Source organism: Myotis nattereri, assembly GCF_964212035.1.
Source record: "Myotis nattereri genome assembly, chromosome: 13".
Classification (NCBI taxonomy): Eukaryota; Metazoa; Chordata; class Mammalia; order Chiroptera; family Vespertilionidae; genus Myotis; species Myotis nattereri.
Genome location: NC_138088.1, coordinates 40,496,431 through 40,517,837, shown reverse-complemented (window position 1 = coordinate 40,517,837; position 21,407 = coordinate 40,496,431). Strand labels below are relative to the sequence as shown.

The 21,407-nt window shown below is 38.7% G+C and overlaps 1 protein-coding gene across 1 annotated transcript in view; it reads left to right on the top strand.

Annotated features, from left to right (window-relative positions):
- The window catches only part of ARHGAP19 (Rho GTPase activating protein 19), a gene marked incomplete at its 3' end in the record, with an annotated part of 43,962 nt that extends 23,713 nt beyond the window's left edge, over window positions 1-20,249 (top strand). The window contains 7 exon segments of the mRNA XM_081105264.1: window positions 5,116-5,181; window positions 6,582-6,773; window positions 10,366-10,464; window positions 12,354-12,461; window positions 12,995-13,097; window positions 20,154-20,206; window positions 20,208-20,249. Coding sequence (XP_080961390.1) covers window positions 5,116-5,181; window positions 6,582-6,773; window positions 10,366-10,464; window positions 12,354-12,461; window positions 12,995-13,097; window positions 20,154-20,206; window positions 20,208-20,249 — 663 coding nt within the window.
- Window positions 20,250-21,407: the final 1,158 nt, after the last annotated feature.

The window sequence follows — 21,407 nt, the reverse complement described above, 5'->3', positions numbered from 1 at the left end:
AGTGGGGAGGATAGGAAGGTACCTGGAGGCTGAGCAGAGCTTTGCCCCCTCGGTAATTGGCTTCATTCCTCCGAGTCGTCCTTCCTTTTTCATGAAAAGCAGCATATGTTGGCCACTTAGTTTTATCCTCCCTGTTTCCTTCCAGTAGAATTTTGAGGGTCTGACAGCCTCCTTTCATTTTGTACTGTCCCTTTTAGTCTAAACCAGCAGTGTTTCTGCCAACATCATTTTCTCAAGAACTTTGTAGGTCTTCTTTGGATTTCAGTGGGATTCACTCCATTAGACAGAGCCAGGTATATAAATCTTTTGAAGATAAACCCTTCTCTACTTGAGAAGGCTGAGGGACATGACCTTTAAGCTTCCTGGAAGGCCCTCTGGTTTGATTGAGAGGATCTGTGAGGCACATCTTTACTCTCTTGAAAGGGCTTTTTGTGTGACTGGATAGTCTGACCTTTTGATGTTTATAAGATTTTATAAATAAAGGTTGCAGTCACATCCTTGGCCTTTTCTGATAGTGAATTTCTTTGTCATCTGGAAAGGCTGAGAATTTTTAAGACCGCCCAGTTCTGTTTTCTTTTCTTCAAATTTTTTATTGTGGTAAAATACACATGACAAAATTTACCATCTTGACCATCTTCAGTGGCATTAATTTGTTGTTATTTTTCTAAAACTTAAAAAAAAAATTGACCTTTATGGTTGAAAGTATTACAGATGTCCTTTTTGTTTCCCCCTTTGGCATTAATTTTTGATAAGAAGTGTCCAGACTTGTAGAGACTTTTTTCAAGAGTTTATTTGAACCAAACGAAGACATATGCCGAGGAGCAAGGTCTCAAATGCTCCAGAGAATAACTGTTTTGCAGCTTCTTTTGTACATTTGAAATTCAGGAGGGAAAGTGAGGAAGATTACATGGAGGTAGGGAGAAAGCAAAGTGGGGACTGGATTACAGGATAGTTAACAAGAGTATATGCTTTCTTGACGGGTAATATCCCTTCCTAGGGGTATTACTTCTGGTATTTCAAAGGTGTGTTAACCTAGATGCACAAAACCAATGGACAGGGCTTGCACAAAAACCTCTCCCTAAAGAAGATATGGGCCTTGGTTGTGACTATCTACCATGACCTGCCCAATTAGGAGGTTATGATCAGATCACCCTGTGAAGTTACTTTTACAGAATTCCTTTTTTTTCACCACAAATTACATACATACTGTTGTGCAATGATCACTACCATCCATCTCTAGAACTCTTCATTTTGCAAAACTGAAACTATATACTTGTACTTCACTGTGAAGGATTTTTCTTTTTTAATCCTCACCCGAGGATATTTTTCATTGATTTTTAGAGAGAGTGGAAGAGAGGGAAAAACAGAGAAATATCGATGTGAGAGAAACACATCAGTTGGTTGCCTCCTGCCTGCACCCCGACCAGGGTCTGGACCAGGGATGAGCCTGCAAACAAGGTACCTGGCCTTGACTGGAATCAAACCTGGGCCTCTTCAGTCCACATATTGATGCTCTATCCACTGAGCAAGACCGGCTAGGGTTGAAGGATTTTTTTTTTAAGTGACTTAAAACAACACAAATGTATTCTTTTAATGGTTATATAGAAGTCTGACTGGAGTCTCACTGGGCTAAAACCAAGGTGTTGGCTGCATTCCTTTGTGGTTGTTCTGGAGAGACTGATTACCTGCCTTTTCCCCCTCTGGAGATTGCCCACATTCCTTGGCTCATGCTCCCCTTCCTTTGTCTTCAAGACTATCAGTGTGGCATCTCTCTGACCATTCTTCCCTAGTCACACTTCCCTCTGGCCACATCTGGGAAAGGGTCTCAAGTGATTATATTGGACTCACCCTGATTAACCTAGGATAAGCTTTCTACTACAAGGTCCTTAACTTAATCACACCAGCAAAGTTCGTTTTTACCACGTAAGATAACAAATCCCTGTGAAGGATTTTGAGAGTACAGATCATACAAACCTTAGAGATAAAACTAGAGCACAATTTCCTAGATGTAGTTCAGCTTAGTACAAATTCTAATGATTAGACTCTTTAAAATATTCTTAGTTTTTACTGTTTTCCTTTTTTCCATAGATTCTTCTTTCAGCTTCTCATTCTTGGGGTTTTCATCTTCGTTTGCTACTTTAGCTTTGTTTCCAGGCTAGTGTGAGCACTGTTTGAGTCTCCGTTGATCACTAAAGGAGAGAAAAAAAGGCTTTTGGAGATTTATCTTGGAGATTTAGGTCTCGTCTCTTTCAATTTGGGCCAGAACTGGTGTCCTTGTGGGCACCCGCTTTACCATTTTGGCTGATGATGTTCTTCCCTGAGCTTTTCCTCTGGATGAAAAATGGTGGTTCTGCGTGCTCTGTCACTTACTCTGAGGTAGTGTTTAAACTCCAGATTTGTGCTTGTGCTTTGTTGTGTCTTCTTGTTCTCGGGCTCCTTTGTATGGATTTTTATCCTCCTTAATCCTCATATCCTGTGTTGCCTCATTCTGTGTTCTTTGTACACCCCCCCCCCCGCCCCCCACCTGCTGTACCATTTTTCTGAAATTCCTCTTAGCTGTTTGTAGTTCTGTCCTCTGTTGTCTGACCCAGTATGATTTTATCTCTCTTCAACATGAGTCATCACATCTTTTTTTTTTTTTTTTTTAAATATATTTTATTGATTTTTTACAGAGAGGAAGGGAGAGAGATAGAGAGTTAGAAACATCGATGAGAGAGAAACATCGATCAGCTGCCTCCTGCACATTTCCCACTGGGGATGTGCCCGCAACCCAGGTACATGCCCTTGACCGGAATCGAACCTGGGACCTTTCAGTCCTCAGGCCGACGCTCTATCCACTGAGCCAAACCGGTTTCGGCGGTCATCACATCTTAACCTATGGACTTAAATATACAGTTAAGGCCAATTTTCACTTTATTTGGGAAGTCCTTCTTTCCCTGTGAATTATAAAATACTTAAGACCCTCAGATTTTTATTTAAAGCAGTCCATCTCTGGCTCCCTTTCTGGATATCCTTCAGCTATATTATTTTTTTGGGGCAGACTTTTTGTTCATTTGGTTTTGTTTGTTTCTGGCATAAAATGTCCCCAGCTTCCCTGGCTGGGTAGCTCAGTTGGTTAGAGTATTGTAGCAATACGCCAAAGTTGTGGGTTCAATTTCCAGTCAGGACATGTGCAAGAAGCAACCAATGGATGCATAAATATGTGGAACAACAAATTGATGTTTTTCTTTCTGTCTCCATCTTCTCTCTCTTTAAAATCAATCAGTCAATAAAAATAAAATAAAAATGTCTCCAGCTCACTCTTTGCTTTGCCCTGGGCCTGAAATCAAGAATTTTCTCCAAGGAACCTTGGTTTCTTTAACACTAGGTATACTCATTGTTTCTGGGGTGTCATTGGCTCTTTGAGGGCAAGGAAGTAGATTAAAATTTTTTAGCAAGAAATCTATATTAATACTATTTCCAATTATGATTTAACATTATAGAGCTTTTTCTTGACTTCTTTCACTTTATATTCTCACCTTTTTATTCTTTTTTAAAAAAAATATATTTTATTGTTTTTTTACAGCAAGGTAGGGAGAGGGATAGAGAGTTAGAAACATCGATCAGCTGCCTCCTGCACACTCCCTACTGGGGATGTGCCCGCAACCAAGGTTCATGCCCTTGACCAGAATCGAACCTGGGTCCCTTCAGTCTGCAGGCCGATGCTCTATCCACTGAGCCAAACCGGTTACGGCACACCTTTTTATCTTTGCATTGCAAATTCCAGATTTTCATAGCATTTATGTATGTTATTATTTGCTTTATTCTATGATATACATAAAATGGTTTCAAAATAATACAGCTGTTACTACTTATAGTAAACCTACATAAACCCGTTGATGGAAGTTTAAGATTTCTTGGCAGTTCATTTTTTCTTAAATATATTTCATTAAGGATGTATAGTCAGAATACAGTTTTCAAAAGCTAGGTGAAATAATTCCTTTCTCTGTGTTTATAGTATCAATTTGATGTATAGATATGTTCACTTATTTTCTGTTTCTGTTCAGTTTTAGGATTTGCTTTTTTTCCCTTTTGAATTTAATTTAAGTTTTTGAATCTGTAGTATATTTACATGGTTGAAAAGTTAAAACTATACGAGAAGGTATGCTTGGAAAAATCTCAGTTCTTTCATTATTTGTATTGTTTTCTCGTTTATCCTCCTAATATTTCTTTTTGTAAAATCAAATAAATGTGTCTACATGTGTATATTCTTATTTCCTCTTCATTTTACTAAGTACTTTTATCTACTGTTCCATAACTTTTCTCATGTAACAGTAGATCCTGGAAATCACTCCCTACCTGTTCACAGAATGTTTCTTCCCTTCTTCCCCTCCTCATTCCTTCCCTCCCTTCTTTCGTTTTTAATGACTGCATAGTACTGCGTGTGTGGATGTATAAAAGTTCATTCAATCAGTCCCCTACTAGTAGATATTTGAGGTTGTGTCCAATCTTTTGATTTATCTTATCCAACTTTATTTTGTGTTTCTGGAGTTATATCTTCAGGATAGATTCACAGAAGTGAGATTTCTGGGTAAATGGTAAATGCAAATGTAATTTTCTTAGATGTTGCTAAGTTCTCTTCCATAATGGTTGTATTATTTTACACTTATATTCAGACAGTATCAGGGTTTTTGTCATAGGATTCTGGGCAATATATCAGTAAGCTAAATTTTTCCTTGTCTGTTGTTACCTTATAGGAATTCTAAATGGTATTTTCTATACAAAAATTCCAAAATATGACCACTGTAATTTGTAAGAATTTTAGGGGTGGTTTTGCCAAGTATAAGCATTATTACAAATATCTATATTTTTGTTTCTGGCTCATTTGACTATATTCATGCCATATTTGATTCGTAGAACAGGAACAACTATAGTTGTGTCTTCTTAGTTTTCCCATCAGATTTGTTGGAATTAACTTTTTGGTGGAAGCTATAAAATAGGGCATTTTGAAGATCTTTATTTTTTCTAAAGTAATCTGCCAGTCAGATTATTTTGAAAACCATTGTCATTGAGTCTTAAAAGAACTTTAGATACTACTTATTGCTTGGTCTTGGTTTTCTTTCATTACCTGCCCAGGCTCCTGCTTACATTCGGGAATGTGCCAGATTGCACTATTTGAGCTCCAGAACTCAAGCATCCAAGGTAAGAATAGGAAATTGTTCTTAGCCCACACAAGGAGAGCATTAATTAAAATTAATGGTGTTTAAAACAAAGTGTGAAATCAAAGTAAAGCTCTGAAAAATAAAATGTTTTTATAGTTTAAAATTATCTAGTCATTTTGAGGTAAGGAAAAAGACTGAGAAGAAAGTTATATGTTGAAATAAAAATGCCCCTACACGGTCTGCATTCTGAGGTGCGCCACTGATGGCATAGACTGTATGTTTAAAGGTTTTCACAGAGCCCGTGTGCATTCTTACAGCGTATAAACAGTCTGTGAATAGCAGATGTATGGAATATTTTATCATAATAAAAGTACAACTTTATGTAGTACAATCTTATTTCAGGTTCAGTAGTAAGGTAACAAACACTGTCAAGTAGCTAAAAGACTTGAGACCACATGAGCTTAGAATGCAAATGTGTGATGATTATTGGCAAAATTACATATGATTACTGAGCTTTAAAAGTGAGAAGTTAAAAAAATCTCACAAGTGCTTTTTGATGCTTTTTGTTTAGTCTGTCTTGGTTAGAAACTGAAGCTGTCAGCCTACACTATTTTTTTTTCCTGCTCCTGTTTGTTTCTACGTCTCATTTAGCAGAATACTTGGTATGACCAGAAAAACAGTATTTGATTTCAGCTAGATTAACTTGTGTGTGTGTGTGTGTGGGGGGGGGGTTTAGAGAGTTGTTTTTGTTCCTCTACTACTGCTGTGTTGTTGTCACATCGTGTTGACATGTATGGGAAAGAGTACCAGCCAAGAACCAGTGCACTTGGGCTCCAAGATGGGTCTGTCACTTCAGTATCTAGAGAAGTTTAAACTTATAGCTTAGCTTCAGTTTTCTCTTCTATCAAATGGGAATGATGATACTTTCCCTGTTTACTTCATAGGATAGCAATGAAAATTACATGAGATTAAAAGATGCTTCAAAAACTGAACTCTTATGTAACTTTTGGTGGCAATAATTCTGAATGAATTTAGGATCTCTGAGAAGGTCATGGGAATGGGTTATTAATACTAGTAAAGTCTAGCCCTGGCCAGGTAGCTCAGTTGGTTAGAACGTCCTCTGGATATGCTAAGGTTGCAGGTTTAATCTCTGGTCAGGGCATATACAACAATCAACCTGTGAATGCATAAATAAGTGGAACGAGAAATCGATATTTCTCTCTCTCTAATCAATAAAAAGCTGTACATTAAAAAAGACATAGTCTATAACTATATGTTTCTTTTTATCTGATAATAGTTTTTAGACTTTTATTGTTCCTAGGTATAAGAATATATCATGTACCCTACTTCCCCACTCTTCTTTTTGCTCCAGGGTTGTGGGAACCTAAAAACAAAGCTGGTAGGATGTATTCATTTATTTTTCTTTTAAATTTTCTCTAGGATGATCTTGATCTGACAGCTTCGTGTCATTCTAAGTCCTTCCAACTGGCAAAATCTCAGAAACGGAACCGGATGGATTCCTGCTCTCATCAGGAGGAGACCCAGCAGCGGACAGAAGAGGCACTGAAAGAGCTGTTCCAACATGTTCACAATATGCCCGAATCAGCAAAGAAGAAGCAGCTTATCAGACAGGTGCCTGAAAGCAGGGAAACAGGGCTTTCAGAATTCATGTGATCATAGTTATAGAATCATAGGGAATATTGTTAAGAATCTCATTTAATTTTTGACTCTTATTAGCGCAAGCCTTGGCTCAGCCATTGAAGCAAACTTGTCTATGGAACCTCATTGGAATCTCTATCTCTGTACTACTGCCCCACTAGAGAAAAGAGTGGAGGCTCTTGGATTTTTCTAGTTAAACAGAAGGATCCAACCATTTAGAGCATCTCTAATTTGATCATGTAGCAAGATTGCTGAGAGAGAACCAGCAGTTACAATATATTATTCCAAAGTTTAAATCCTTCTTTTGGTAAATAACAACCTTTCTGAATTTTAGTTTTCTTCTTTGTAAAATGGTAATTGTAATGTCCATCTTGTAAAGATTAGAGAGAATCTATGTAAAGTGGTTGGCATAGTAGAGCAAAGCGGTAGCTCTTAGTGAGTTATTTGCAATTAGAAAATGCTGTTAGCTGAGGGCCTTGTCTGATACTAGAAACTAGAGGCTCGATGCACAGATTCATGCACTGGTGGGGTCCCTTAGCCTGGTCTGTGCCCTCTGGCAATCTGGGACCCCTCAGGGAATGTCAGACTGCTGATTTCAGCCCGATCTCCGCAGGCCACAGCTGCGCTTGCCCGGTGTCTGGAGCCCATCGGTCAGCTGAGCAGCACTCCCACAGTGGGAGCACACTGACCACCAGGGGGCAGCTCCTGCATTGAGCATCTGCCCCTGGTGGTCAATGCATGTCATAGTGACCTGTCTACTGGTCATTCGGTCGTTCAGTCACTTAGGCTTTTATATATATAGATAGGTAGGAATTCTAGTGGCTAAGTTTGTTTATTTTGGAGCAATGGGAGGTCTCTCCTTTGCCATTTTGAGACTCAAAGTGGAGCTTGAGTAAATACTGATGATGTGGTTAGTTGCTTTCTCAGGAAATTCATCTTGTCTCAGACCCTCTTTTTTTTTTTTTAAATATATTTTATTGATTTTTTACAGAGAGGAAGGGAGAGAGATAGAGAGCTAGAAACATCGACGAGAGAGAAACATCGATCAGCTGCCTCCTGCGCACTCCCAACTGGGGATGTGCCCGCAACCCAGGTACATGCCCTTGACTAGAATCGAACCTGGGACCCTTCAGTCCGCAGGCCGACGCTCTATCCACTGAGCCAAACCGGTTTCGGCGTCTCAGACCCTCTTGAATTTTAGCTGAACAAGCAGGGTAAGTCTCTTGACTTTTTATTCAACTGAGACCTTCTTGAGGGAAGAGTCTGTGTTTTTAATACATATATTTTTTATACCTAATTTCGAGCATAGGGCCAGACATAAGTGCTCAGAAAATGTTGAATTGAGCTGTTCTTAACAATGGACAGAGTCCTTCAAGAGAAGTTTTCTATCACTCTCTGAATTTACTTTGATACCTAGCAAATTGTGATAAGACTGGAATTTTAGAGGTTTTTGGTTGAGTATTATTACCAACTCAAAGTGTAGTGATTTGATTCTTGGTAGAGACTAAGATAGCAGTTCAGGTAGGACAAGTGTAATGACTTATCAAGAACACTGAGGATTAAATGTAATATAAAGGAAAAATCTTAACATTATTTTTGTTCTTTTTTTAGAAAGATAGGAAATTATAGACAAAGATAAGAAAAAAATAAAATCACTCATCCCACTAGTGTTTACATTTTGGCTATTTTTTTCAGTCTGTTTTTGTATAAATATATTTTTATATAGCTTGATTATAACATATACTTTCTTTTACCTCTCCCTTTTCACTAAATATTATAGCATAAGCATTTTATGCATGGCTGTATACTCCTTGCCTACATTTTAAATACTGCCATTTTGCCCTGACCAGTTGGTTGGAGTGTCGTCCCATACACTAAAAGGTTGTGGGTTCGATTTTCGGTCAGGGCACATGCCTAGGTTTCGGGTTTGATCTCGACCCCAGTTGGGATAGATGGCAGCCGATGTGTTTCTCACATTGATGTTTCTCTCTCCCGCTCTTTATCTCTCTCCCTTCCTCTTCTAGTGTTTCTTTTATGAATGTGTATTTCAAATTTTTTTTCTGCTTGAGATCATAATATACAATCAATTTTTCTATATCCTATCCTTCTCATTTAAAATTATATCATGAACATTTTCCATGTCATTAAAAGGCTAGAAACATTTTAATGGTTGTATAATATTTCATCATAAATAACCTAATGTATATACGTATAGTTTGCCTTCTGGGCATGTTGAGGAAATTAGGTCATTTTTTAGTTTATATATTTTTGTTATAAGTATTTTCATTGTAGATTTTTTCCTAGAGTGGCATGAGAAAGCGTATGCCTTTCTTTGTAGTTGTTGATACATCTACTGGGTCTCTTTTAATATATAGGTCCCTTCTCTCTTTTCCCTCTTTTTCACCTCTAAAAAATTGCCCAAGTTTCTTCATTTGAATAAACTCTTAAATTTGACATAGTGTATATTTAGAGAAAAATTGCAAAGATAGAACAGAAAGCCCTAACCGGTTTGGCTCAATGGATAGAGCGTCGGCCTGTGGACTCAAGGGTTCCAGGTTCGATTCCGGTCAAGGGCATGTACCTTGGTTGCGGGCACATACCCAGTAGGGGGTGTGCAGGAGGCAGCTGATCGATGTTTCTCTGTCATCGATGTTTCTAACTCTGTATCCCTCTCTCTTCCTCTCTGTAAAAAATCAATAAAATATATATATATTTTTAAAAAAGATAGAACAGAAAATTTCTACATACCCTTCATCCAGTTTCTCCTAATGTTAACATTGTCAAGACTAAGAAATTGCCAAAGCCGGTTTGGCTCGGTGGATGGAGCGTCGGCCTGTGGACTGGAGGGTCCCGGGTTCGATTCCGGTCGAGGGCATGTGCCTTGGTTGTGGGCACATCCCTGGTGGGGGGTGTGCAGGAGGCAGCTGATCAATGTTTCTCTCTCATCGATGTTTCTAACTCTCTGTCTCTCTCCCTTCCTCTCTGTAAAAATTCAATAAAATATATATTTAAAAAAAAAAAGAAATTAACAATGGTACATTACTATTAACATTACACACTGTATTCAGATTTTATCAATTTTTCTACAAATATCCTTTTTTCTGTTCTGGGATCCAATCCAGGATACCACATTGCATTCAAGTACGTATATATATACACATATTCTCTTTCTTTCCACCCCAACCCCCGTGATATCTTCCAGAGTCTGGATTTTGCTGGTTATATCCTTGTGGTATTATTTAAGATGTCCTGCAGTCCTCTGTATTTGCTATAAACTGGTGGTTAGGACTAATTCTAGAAGTTTGATCTGATTCCAATTTGATTTCTTTGGTGTGCGCTCCTTAATTTAACCCTCAAATTAATTTAATACATTTGGACTTGTTTTTTGGCAGCATTTCTGCCTTTGTGATTTGCTTGCCACTCTACTTACTTATCCGTATATGCACAGAATCACTTACTACTGGATTTTTCTCGGTATTTACACTTAGCTTTTCATATGTTTGTCACAGAATGCTATCACTTGATGGGAGAATGTTAACAAAATGTTCTCTATGTTTTCTTTTAGTTTAATAAGCAATCTGTGACCCTAACACCAGGGCAAGAACCTTCTACTCCCCGGGTACAGAAGAGGGCCCGTTCACGTTCCTTCAGTGGCCTTATTAAGGTAAGTGTGCTGTGCTGTTGGTTTCAGCACTGACTATGAGAAAATAGATTGACTATGAGAAAATTGAACAGTTTCATCATTCTTATGCATAAACAGCTTTCTTCTATTCTTTGGAACCCTGTAAAAGGTGTGTTTTTAAGAGGATAAGGATAGAATTTGGAAAAGCTTTTATTTTTCAAAGCATTTTTCTGTGCTGCAAATCACAGAAGGGGTTCTGTGTTTGGAGAAGTGAGGAATGAAAGAAATAAAGGCCCATCCTTCTCCTCTGTGATTAAGGACAGATTCCTTGTTTCTGAACTGTGGAGAAAGTCTCTTTTGCTTCATGACCTGCTTTGTACTACACACTTCATTATGCAATTTGCTGAAGTTATAGAGAAGTGAGAAGATTGATATAGAGACTAGAAAAATTGTTAGAAAATGGATTTTGTGGGTTTAAGTAACTCAAATTTTTGTGAGCTTAATATTTGATCAGTTGTTGTATTCTATTCCTTTGTATCAAATTCATTACAAATCTTGTTTATAAAACAAATACAATATGTACTTCTGTGCTGTTGTTGCCATTACTATTTGCAGATTCAATTTTTCAGTCTTTGTGGATGGTTTGACTTGTAGTTAGGGGATACTGTCATCAGGTGGCAGTAGATAACTTGATTATGGGGTTCAAATTTCCAGGTTCAAATTTAAATACCTTAAACTAAAGCAAGGTTCTAGTTAACTTAGAATGAGATTAGCACTGTTCTATATTCTACTGTTCTTCTTTTTAAAATTATTTTAACATTATTAATATCTATAAATCTATCAACAGTCAAGGAGCTCTTTGCTTAAAATGACAAATTGTGCACTAAAAGTATGTATATATTTTGTAATATATGTATTTTTTCCAGTAAGCTGCAGTTGTCAGCAGTTGCAATTTCATCTAAACTCTAATTTTGATCCTAGTTAATATCATTAATAGAAGTTTAGAATTCTCTCAATCCTGATTCACTGGGGCCAATAGCCTCTGGAATATTAGATTTGCTTGCCATTAAAATTTTCTTTGCTATTAACAAAGTGAAAAGGCAACAAGCAGAATGGGAGAAAATATTTGTAAAACATATATCTGATAAGAGGCTAATATTCAGAATGTGAAAAGAACTTTTATAAACAAACTAACAAAATACCCAAAGGACTTAAATAGACATTTTCTAAGGAAGAAGATATACAGATAACCAATAAACACATGAATAGATGTTCAATATCATTTATCATTAGGGAAATGTAAATCAAAACCACAATGAAATACCAATTCATAATCATAAGGATGGCTGTTCTCAAAATGAACCCAGAAAATAAGTGTTGGTGTGGATATGGAGAAATGTCAGTATAGTCATGTGACCCTCTTAAGAAGGCCTGTACCTTGTGACTATATTAGAAACTCTTATAGAATTTCTCCAAATTTTCCGTCTTGGGGAAGCCAAGTCTTAGAGTGGGCCCAGTGTAAGTATTCTTTAGTTGGGAGGAGAGGAGGGGACTCTTAAGAACTGCCAGAGACAACATGTCTTTGGGGAGATAATTATACAAGTAAGTAACTGGAGTTTCTTTTATAGTTTCAGAAGCACACTGTAATTGCCTGTATTAGAGAGTTTAAATAAACTGTAAAGTTGCTTCTAACATTGCACCCCTTTTAATTGAAGAGGAAAAGTGATTACCTAAAGAAAGGCAATGATTTCAGGTTGTTGTTTTTTTCTTTTTCTTTTGGTGTGATCTCCCTTGTAGAAGAAGATGGCCTGGGAGAATTTATCAGAAAGCTGAGATTTCCTTAACTTAAGGAACTATTTTTGAAGGCCAGAATAGCAATAATACAGATAAGCAGATGTTTATAAATCAAATATTTTTTCTTCCTAAATCAGCGGAAGGTCCTGGGAAGTCAGATGATGTCAGAAAGGAAGAACAAGGCCCCTACGCCGGAATCTCTAGCCATTGGTGAATTGAAGAGAGCCAGCAAAGAGAATATGAACGTAGGAAAATACTGTTCTTTGTACCTTCTTTTTGTATGTGATTATTTATAGAAAGGAGGAAAATTTATATACTGTCATCTGTTTGACTGTGTTTCTCAGTAAACTAGGCCTTTTTCTCAATCCTTTCATTTATGCTGTCATCTTTCTGTAGGTTTTCGTTGATTCATTCAACGAACACATTTTGAGTTTAAGGAAGATACAGCCAGTGATAAGCAAAGAAGGCAAATACAGTGAGATAGCTCCACAAACATAGTGCTTGAGGGAGCACTTCTTACTGGGAGACTCCACAGGGTGGGTAGCATTTGAGCCAGACTGCCTGGCACTGCATTACCCCTGGAGGAGTCCTTTAGGTGTCCCAGGCATCGTCACTTCAGTAAGCCAGCAAGAAAACCAGTTAAGATTAATGAGATATAAATATGTCAGTAAAACTCTGGACATTGACATTGACCCAGTAAACAAATTCCTGTTAGTAAAGTCTATCTATAGGAATGACATTAGAATATTTAAGCCACAGTAAAAATTTCTTGTTACAGTTATTTTCTGGATCTCCAGATGGCACAATGACACCAACAAGATTGAAATGGCCAGAGGGGAAGAAAGAGGGGAAAAAAGGTACTAATTGTACTTATTTATTCTGTGTTCTTACTGAATGTGGTTCCTTTCTGCATCTAGTTAGTAACATTTTTAAATGGTTGTAGTTAGAAGCAATGTAAAAATTACAAGGCTGGGTCTTGCCCTTGAGTTCATTTAGCAGATGGTTATTGCTCATCTACTCAGCACTGTCCCAGGTGCTGAGGGTTAGAGCTCAGAATATAGACCCTCCTGGTCCCTGCATTCTTGCACAGATAGGACACGTGTAAAATACCTTTAGAGTACTTGTTAAGCAAATAAAAAACAAGTGCTAACTAATTTGTGAAATTGAGTACAGAAGTTCCAAGAATATGCTCAGTAAACATGGAATAGTTACGTTCCTTCCTGTTATAGACTTCAGTTTTGTTTATTCAGTGAAACTTTCCAGAGAGATAGTTCATGCTAAAGGACCCTGGAAGTCATATACAAGATGTTTATTGAGGCTCAGGACAACGAGGATTATTTAGTGCTGGGACTGCTGGTTGCCCAAGCTCTCCTGGTAAAAGGCAGTGGCTACTGTGCTTTCTTCTGAAGAAGCCATGTGTTTTATAGAAAGACCAGGGGATTTGTAGTTAGACCTGACTTGAGTCATCATTCCTCTGGCCCAAGTTTCCTCCTCTAAAAATAAGGTTTCTTATGAGGCTCAACTGAAATAATGTTTTGGAAGCACACCATGATTATTAAAGCATAAACAAGTGGTCATAATTGTTACTAAAGAAAACCAGAGGAGACTTGGTCTTGTTTCATTAGGCTTGTGTGGCAGCTGAAGTGACCTCTGGTTTGACATGGTCATTTTACCACCGAGACATGAGCATAGTTATTATTTGAAACATTTTGATAGGGAACAAAAGTCCAATCTTTATGGATAAATTTTTATACTTTTCTAAAAAAATTAGAGTTTGGTATAGTCTCCTTACTTACCCTTGAATGAATTATCTGAATTCTTTTCTTTCCATCTTGCTTCTGATTTTGAGGCTGGGCTGTTTTCTTTTAAAAATAAATTTTTATTAATTTCAGAGAGGAAGGTAGAGGGAGGGAGAGATAGAAACATCAATGATGAGAGAGAATCATTAGAAACATCAATGATGAGAGAGAATCATTAATCGCCTGCCTCCTGCATGCCCCACACTAGGGACCAAGCCCACAACCTAGGCATGTGTCCTTGACTGGAATTGAACCTGGGATGCTTTAGTCCGCAGGCCCATGCTCTACCCACTGAGCTAAAACCAGCTAGGGCTGGGCTGTTTGAGGCGAGTTTGGTGTTGAGTTATGTGCGTCTACATAGTTCTACCTATATATTCATAAGTCAAAACCAATCATAAGGTATATTTGAAGGGTACATTGTTTTGTATCAATTACGCCTTTTGTCGCTTTCATTTTTGAAGATAATCAAGAAATAAGTCTTTCTGTATTGACAATTTTGCTTTTGGAAGAAATGCATTAAAAAATAAGCCAGTTTAGCCCTAGCCAGTTTGGCTCAGTGGAGAGAGCGTTGGTCCGCCGGGGTTCTGGATTTGATTCAGGTCAAAGGCATGTACCTCGGTTACAGGATCCTCCCTGACCTGGGCCCTGGTCAGGGCCCGTGTAGGAGGCAGCCAATCAATGTATTTCTCTCATCAGTGTTTCTGTCTTTCCCTCTCTCTTGCACTCTCTCTAAAAATCAATGGAAAAATATCCTCAGGTGAGGATTAAAAAATAAATAAATAAGCCAGTGTAATGTAATAATTTACCAAGAAATTTTAGTGCAGGGATGCTTGATCTGTTAACTGTGGACTTCATAAAGCTCTAAAGAAGTTCCTGGTATTGTTAATGTAATTTTATGTATTGGTGCATATGTGCATTTTTCTGGAGGAGAAAAAAATATTTTTATTAGATTCTCAAAAATGTTAGTGATTCAGAAAAGTAGAGGCCCACTGATAATGAAAGACATTCCACTGGATTAGACAATGGCATTTTCATTTTTCTTTCTCCCTGGTCACTTCTTTGGCTGTCATGATATTCTTTGTTCTTGTTCTCCTTCCTCTTTAATTTTCTTCCGTCTTGGCAGTAGCTTACTGTCATCTGCTACCCTTCCATCCTTGGTGTTTTTCAGCGTTCTCTCTTAAATTCTCTGCTCATCTCTGCTCTTGATTTTTCCCTCTTAGCACCTTGGTCTACTTCAACAGCTCAGTTCTGCTTTCTGTGGGATAACTGTATCCAAGCCCGCATCTCCAGATATGAACTCTCTTCAGTCTCCAAGCTTACATATTTAATTGCATCATCTTTTATTTTTTCTCAATTAATACAACCCTACATTTTTTTGATGGTGATTTTAGAAAAGGAATAAACATTTTTTGAAGATGATAATTCTTTGTTGTGGGGAGCTGTCCTGTGTGCATTGTACAATGTTTAGCAGCATCCTTGGTCTCTACCCACTAGAACCAGTAGCACCCTTCCCCCGGTTGTGACACAATAATGCCTCCAGACATTGCCAAATATCCCCTGGGGGGGAGGGAGAAAAATCACCCTCAGATGAGAACTGCTGAATTAGCACCTACTAATTTTTTGGGGGGTGGTAGTGGAGTGTCCCTGCTCAAAACAAGTTGCTGATCCGATAGGTCATGGAAGGCAAATGTGTTTGCAAATCACACACGCACACACCTACTTATTAATGGACAGTAATTTCATCAGTCAGAATCTTACCCATTCTAATTTTATTAACCAGTGTCACCCCAATAACTCAATAATAAGATAAAAGTAGAATCTTACTCATTCTCCAAAGCCCAGCCTAAACCCCACCTTCTTTAAATAACCCAGCCAGATATATTTTTTCCTTTGAACTTTTTTTCTCTTCATATATTTTTATTGAATTCAGAGAGGAAGGAAGGGAGAGAGAGATAAAAACATCCTTGATGAGAGAGAATCATGGATCGGCTGCCTCCTGCAAGTCCCCCACTGGGGATCGAACCCACAACTGGGCATGTGCCCTTGACCGGAATTGAACCTGGGACCTTTCAGTTCGCAGGCAGACGCTCTATCCACTCAGTCAAACTGGCTAGGGCTCCTTTGAACTTTTATTGATGCTTCTAAAATGTTTACTTCACATGTATTATTTGTACCTAGTTTCTCTTCTGGAAGACAAAGGCCAGACTTATGAATATACTGTGGTCTCCTGTCATCTATTCTTCTCTTGCTCCCAGTAGTGACAGTGCCTTGTATCTGGTAGGCATTTAGTATACATTTGCTGGTGAAAAGGGTAGTGATGGTGTTTTGTACTGGTCTCAGCCTATCAATAACTAATGTTGTGGTTGGATTGGCCATTGTGATTCTTATTATGATTGCAAGATGCCCTTCAGGAATAACCATCAGAAATTTTTTTTAAAAAAAAATATATTATTGATTTTTTACAGAGAGGAAGGTAGAGGGATAGAGAGTTAGAAACATCGATGAGAGAGAAACATCGATTAGCCGCCTCCTGCACATCTCCTACTGGGGATGTGCCCGCAACCCATGTACATGCCCTTGACCGGAATCAAACCTGGGACCCTTCAGTCCGCAGGCCGACGCTCTATCCACTGAGCCAAACCGGTTTTGGCCAGAAAATTTTTTGGAAAAATAAGTTTTATTATTTACAAGACCTAGAAATTAGACAGCCCACCTAGGGTTGCATAGTGAGGTCATGGGCAGAGTGAGAGAGTACACTGGCGTAGGGTTCTGCATTTATTGGGGCCCAGGGTCGCGTGGGCTCACTCTTCATTGGTGAATTTAAAGCATAAAGAGTGGGAATTTAAAATGTGAGAAGAGAAAAAAAAACAGTGGCCCAAATGAGCAGTTATTGAAATCAAGATCTCTAAAGCATAGGAGCCCAGTAGCCTAGTTCTTTATTTCGTCAGTGAGGCTGGCCTTGTGTCTGTTGGAGAGAACTGTCTTTGAAGTGAATGTTTCTTTGAAATGGATGACTTAGCAATTGAAGCTTAAGTCAGGCACTTGCATTCCAAAAAGAAAAATCTGTGATGGTTAATGCTACAATCCACTATGATCTGCAGTGTCCCAGTTAATGGCCAGGACTTTAACTGTCTGGTTAGCTGATATGTTAAAAAGTAGGGGTAGGGCACCCTGTAACCCAGAAAGTATATATCTAATTAGGATTATAATAGCAAATTCTATAATAATTACACAGGCAATAGTCTGAAATCCAGTCTGTAGCTATTTCAAACTTGAAGAGTCCTACAACGAAACTAAGCCAGTGATCTCAGGGGCCCTAGGAATCTGTTCAAAGATTTAGGCTATATTGTGAAATATTTTAACATCTTGAGCTGTCTGGTGTAAGTAGGTTTGAACCTATCTTGAGTTGATAGATTGCTTTATATCTCATCTAAGTGATCTCTTAGATCTGAGAATAGTTCATTTCAGTTAAATGGTTGTGTTTCATTTTAGGAAGTGGTGATGCAGGTGGGTTCTCCAAGTTAGGCCTATATGGTGCAAGTATCTGTATCAGGTATTTAATAAGAGGCATATTTGCGGAGACGAAAGAAAATAAAGAACAAAGGTTAATGACTGGAGTAGATTAGAATCCCAGTTGCTGAGTTCTGAAGGCAGCCAGTCGAGAAGATTTCTAGATGTCTAGCTTGAAGCATCTTCAGAGAGAGTGAGGGCAGGCAGTGGCAATCTGATAGGTTTTCCTGGTTTGCAGTTCGAATGTCTCTGGTGATCTTTCTGAGTGGCCCATAGGACAACAGGCATGAAGATTGTCCATACATGAGCTGTGGTGGTGGTTTCTCTGAAGTTTATTTCAAATTGTCCCATTTTAGCTTGCATGACTTTGGGAAAAGGGCTGTTTTAATTCCAATGATTCCAAGTCAGGAGGGTGGGTGGAAAATTAGACATGTTAGTTTGGAGAGTTGTAGCCAAATATTGCAGGAAACTAGAATTCAGAATCTAGTGCAGTTTGCAGGTATAAAACAAAACCTCAAAAACAATAGCACTAGAATCTTGTATCCACAAAGGTGTATTACTGAGACATATTTTATGTTACTAACTCTGAAGACATACCTATTTTAATTAAAGTCAACTTACATTAGCTTTATTTACCGAAGATTATCCCATATCACATGAACTTGAAAAGCACTTGGGTGAGTGTAGTTATTTCTGAATTTCTAGGAATACTTAATTTATAATCTGCTTATTTTTAAGCCAATTAAATACAGCTCTTTTATAAATTAATTTAAGCAATACCATTTAGACTGCAGGGGTCCTCAAACTACGGCCCGCGGGCCACATGTGGCCCGCCGAAAACATTTATCCAGCCCTCCGGGTGTTTTTGCCGCCGCAGTGTGCATAGGAATTTGTTCATAGTTTTTTTTAAAACTATAGTCTGGCCCTCCAACGGTCTGAGGGACAGTGAACTGGCCCCCTGTTTAAAAGGTTTGCGGACCCCTGATCTAGAGCTAGAGAGAAAAGTTACATATACATAACATATGTGCGTAGACATATATAAACTTGCAGACTGCACAGAGATCCTATAGCTTCTTTACTTCCGGGGTGGGGGGTGGGGGCGGTGAGGAGGGAGTTACATGTCAAAGACATGGTGAGATTTACATCTTTAAGGCACAGAGAAAGAAAACATAATTTTTCTCCTAGGAGCTTTAATGCCTCTTGGATGCTTTTGGCAGTCCCAGTTAAAATGTAATAGTGCAACCCTTAAATTAGAGGAACACTCTGTAAAGAATAATTCTGTGGACTCAGGGTCCAATGGGATTCAGTCAGCTTGAGTTTTGAAGTGGATGCCTCTTAATCAAAAAGCTCAACTTATGCACTTGCATTACAAAAAGAAAAAAACTGTCAGGGCTTCCACTGCAGTTGATAAGAACCTGAGCTCTACCTTCACGCTTGGGCTCAATCCCTCCCCAGCTTTGCAGTTTAGTAACTTTATAAATCTGTGTAGGCTTCAGATTCTTCTCCTGTTAAATGGCAAGCACACCACCTCATCCACAGGTGGTTGTGAGGATAAATGAGATAATGTACATAAAAGAGCTCAGAGCAGTGCTTGGTACAAAATAGGCACTTAGTAAAATGGTAGCTGTTGTTGCCTTTAAGATGATGTGTTCATTGCTGCATTATTTACAAGAGCCAAGATTTGAAAGCAGCTCAAGTGCCCCTCAGTAGATGAGTGGATAGAACTGTGGTACATTTACACAATGGAATACTATTTGGCTGTAGAAAAGAAGGAAATTGTACCTTTTTTGACAGCAAGGATGGACCTAGAGCAGGGGTGGGCAAACTTTTTGACTCGAGGGCCACAATGGGTTCTTAAACTGGACTGGAGGGCCGGAACAAAAGCATGGATGGAGTGTTTGTGTGAACTAATATAAATTCAAAGTAAACATCATTACATAAAAGGGCACGGTCTTTTTTTTTTTTAGTTTTATTCATTTCAGGGCCGGATCCGGCCGCAGGCCGTAGTTTGCCCATGGCTGACCTAGAGGGTATTATGCTAAGTGAAATAAGCTAGTCAGTGAAAGACAAATGCCATATGATTTCACTTATATGTGGAATCTAATGAACAAAATAAACAAGGACACAAAATAGAAACAGACTCCTAGATACAGGGAACAGACTGACAGCTGTCAGATGGGAGGGGAATTGAGGGGCTGGGGGCAAAAATGAAGTGATTAAGCAGTACAAATTGGTAGTTGCAGAATAGTCACAGAGATGTGGATTGCAACATGGGGAATATGGTTAATAATGTCAAGATAAGTGGGCATGGGGCCAGGCGGGTGCTTGGGGCAGCAGGGAGACTGCTCTGCTGTACATCTGAAACTGGTGTGGAATGGTATTGAATGTAAATTGGTTGAAAAAAAAAGATGATGTAATGAACTGAGATTAGAGCAGTTGGACAAACTGAAGTTTACTTGGTAGAAATTCATCAATTCTCAACCAAACTTTTTAATCCTCAGTTTGTAGAAAATATTAAGTATAGATTCTCTAGCTCTTAGGTAGGAGGTTTGCAAAAAGAAATATTTATAAATGTGCTTAATGCCCTCGTTTCTCTTTCCACCTAGGATTCCTCTGAAGAACCCAGAGTTCTCCTGTTGTCCACCAGAGTTTGCTCTGCAATGGGCCAGGTGTCATTCCGGCTCGCAGAGAAGCGTGGACTTGCAGCTTGCTGCTGCAGTTTGAATTGTGAAAGTTACTAATCCTGTAACTCGACTGATACCTCTAACTCCACTCACTGGGTGTTTCTGCAAACTCTGCCTTCTGAACCAGCGCCAGCAGCTCTTTTTTTTTTTTTTTTAAACGTTATGGGGAAACCACTAACCAGCCAACCGGCTTACACAGCACAGTAAATGGCAGAACTAGGCAGACTCCAGTGCTGATTTCATTGATTTGTTTAGGCACAGTCTGTTTTTAAAAATAGGAGATTTGTGCTCAACTGCCAGTGTTTTGTTTTTTAAAGTACTGTCATCCTAGTGGATTGATGTTATTTTTAACAGATATTTTGGACTTTTCTCTATTTTGATAGTGTTGAGTATTTTTGTCATTATTTCTTGTTTATTTGTTGCTTGTTTATCTTTTAAAGCTATTTTTGTTTATGTAATCTAAATGGGCTCTAAGCCAGATGTCTTTTCTCTCTTTTTTACCTTCAACTTTGGGAAAACTTACCTCATGAGGCTGTAGTCCTCAATACCTTATTTATGTCCAAGGAATTTATAGCTTTCCTGGAAAATTTGTAGGTTTTCTTGGGTGTGAGATTGCAGATTATTTGGCCTGCAGTATTAAAAAAGGAGAATTCAGAATGATAAAATATTTTAACAAATGTTAATTATTAGATTGTGTTCCTCCCTCTCTCCTCTCTCTCTCCCTCCTTTCTTCTTTCCTCAGTGATGTCAGATAATTGTGTGATTGTTGAACTCGTTTCCTTCCTTCAGTTTTCTCTGCCTAAAACATCTCTGGTGCCCATGTGGTGCCAATACTTCTGTCAAATCACTGTGACTCAAGGGAAGTCTCTGACTGCTTAATAGAGGTTTGCCGAAATATCTATATGTAGTGGAAGCTCCGGAGTCTGACTGGGTGGGGCTGGTTGTTTTTTGTCCAGGACGACTCCTTGGGGTGGGGGTATGGTGGGGGTAGGGGGTGTTCTACTGCATTCTTCTAAGAGGTCAGGTGTGCAGGCTGGACAGTCTCCTGAGAGCCAGCTGGAGGCAGAGGAAGGAAGTGAGCAGTAGTCTCCGCAGGACTTAAAGGAGAGAATGTCCTCATTGGAAGCAGTGTGGCTTATCACCAGAGTCCTAAGAGCTGCACAGCCCCTCTCCTTGTCAGAATGGGCACGGGGAGGAG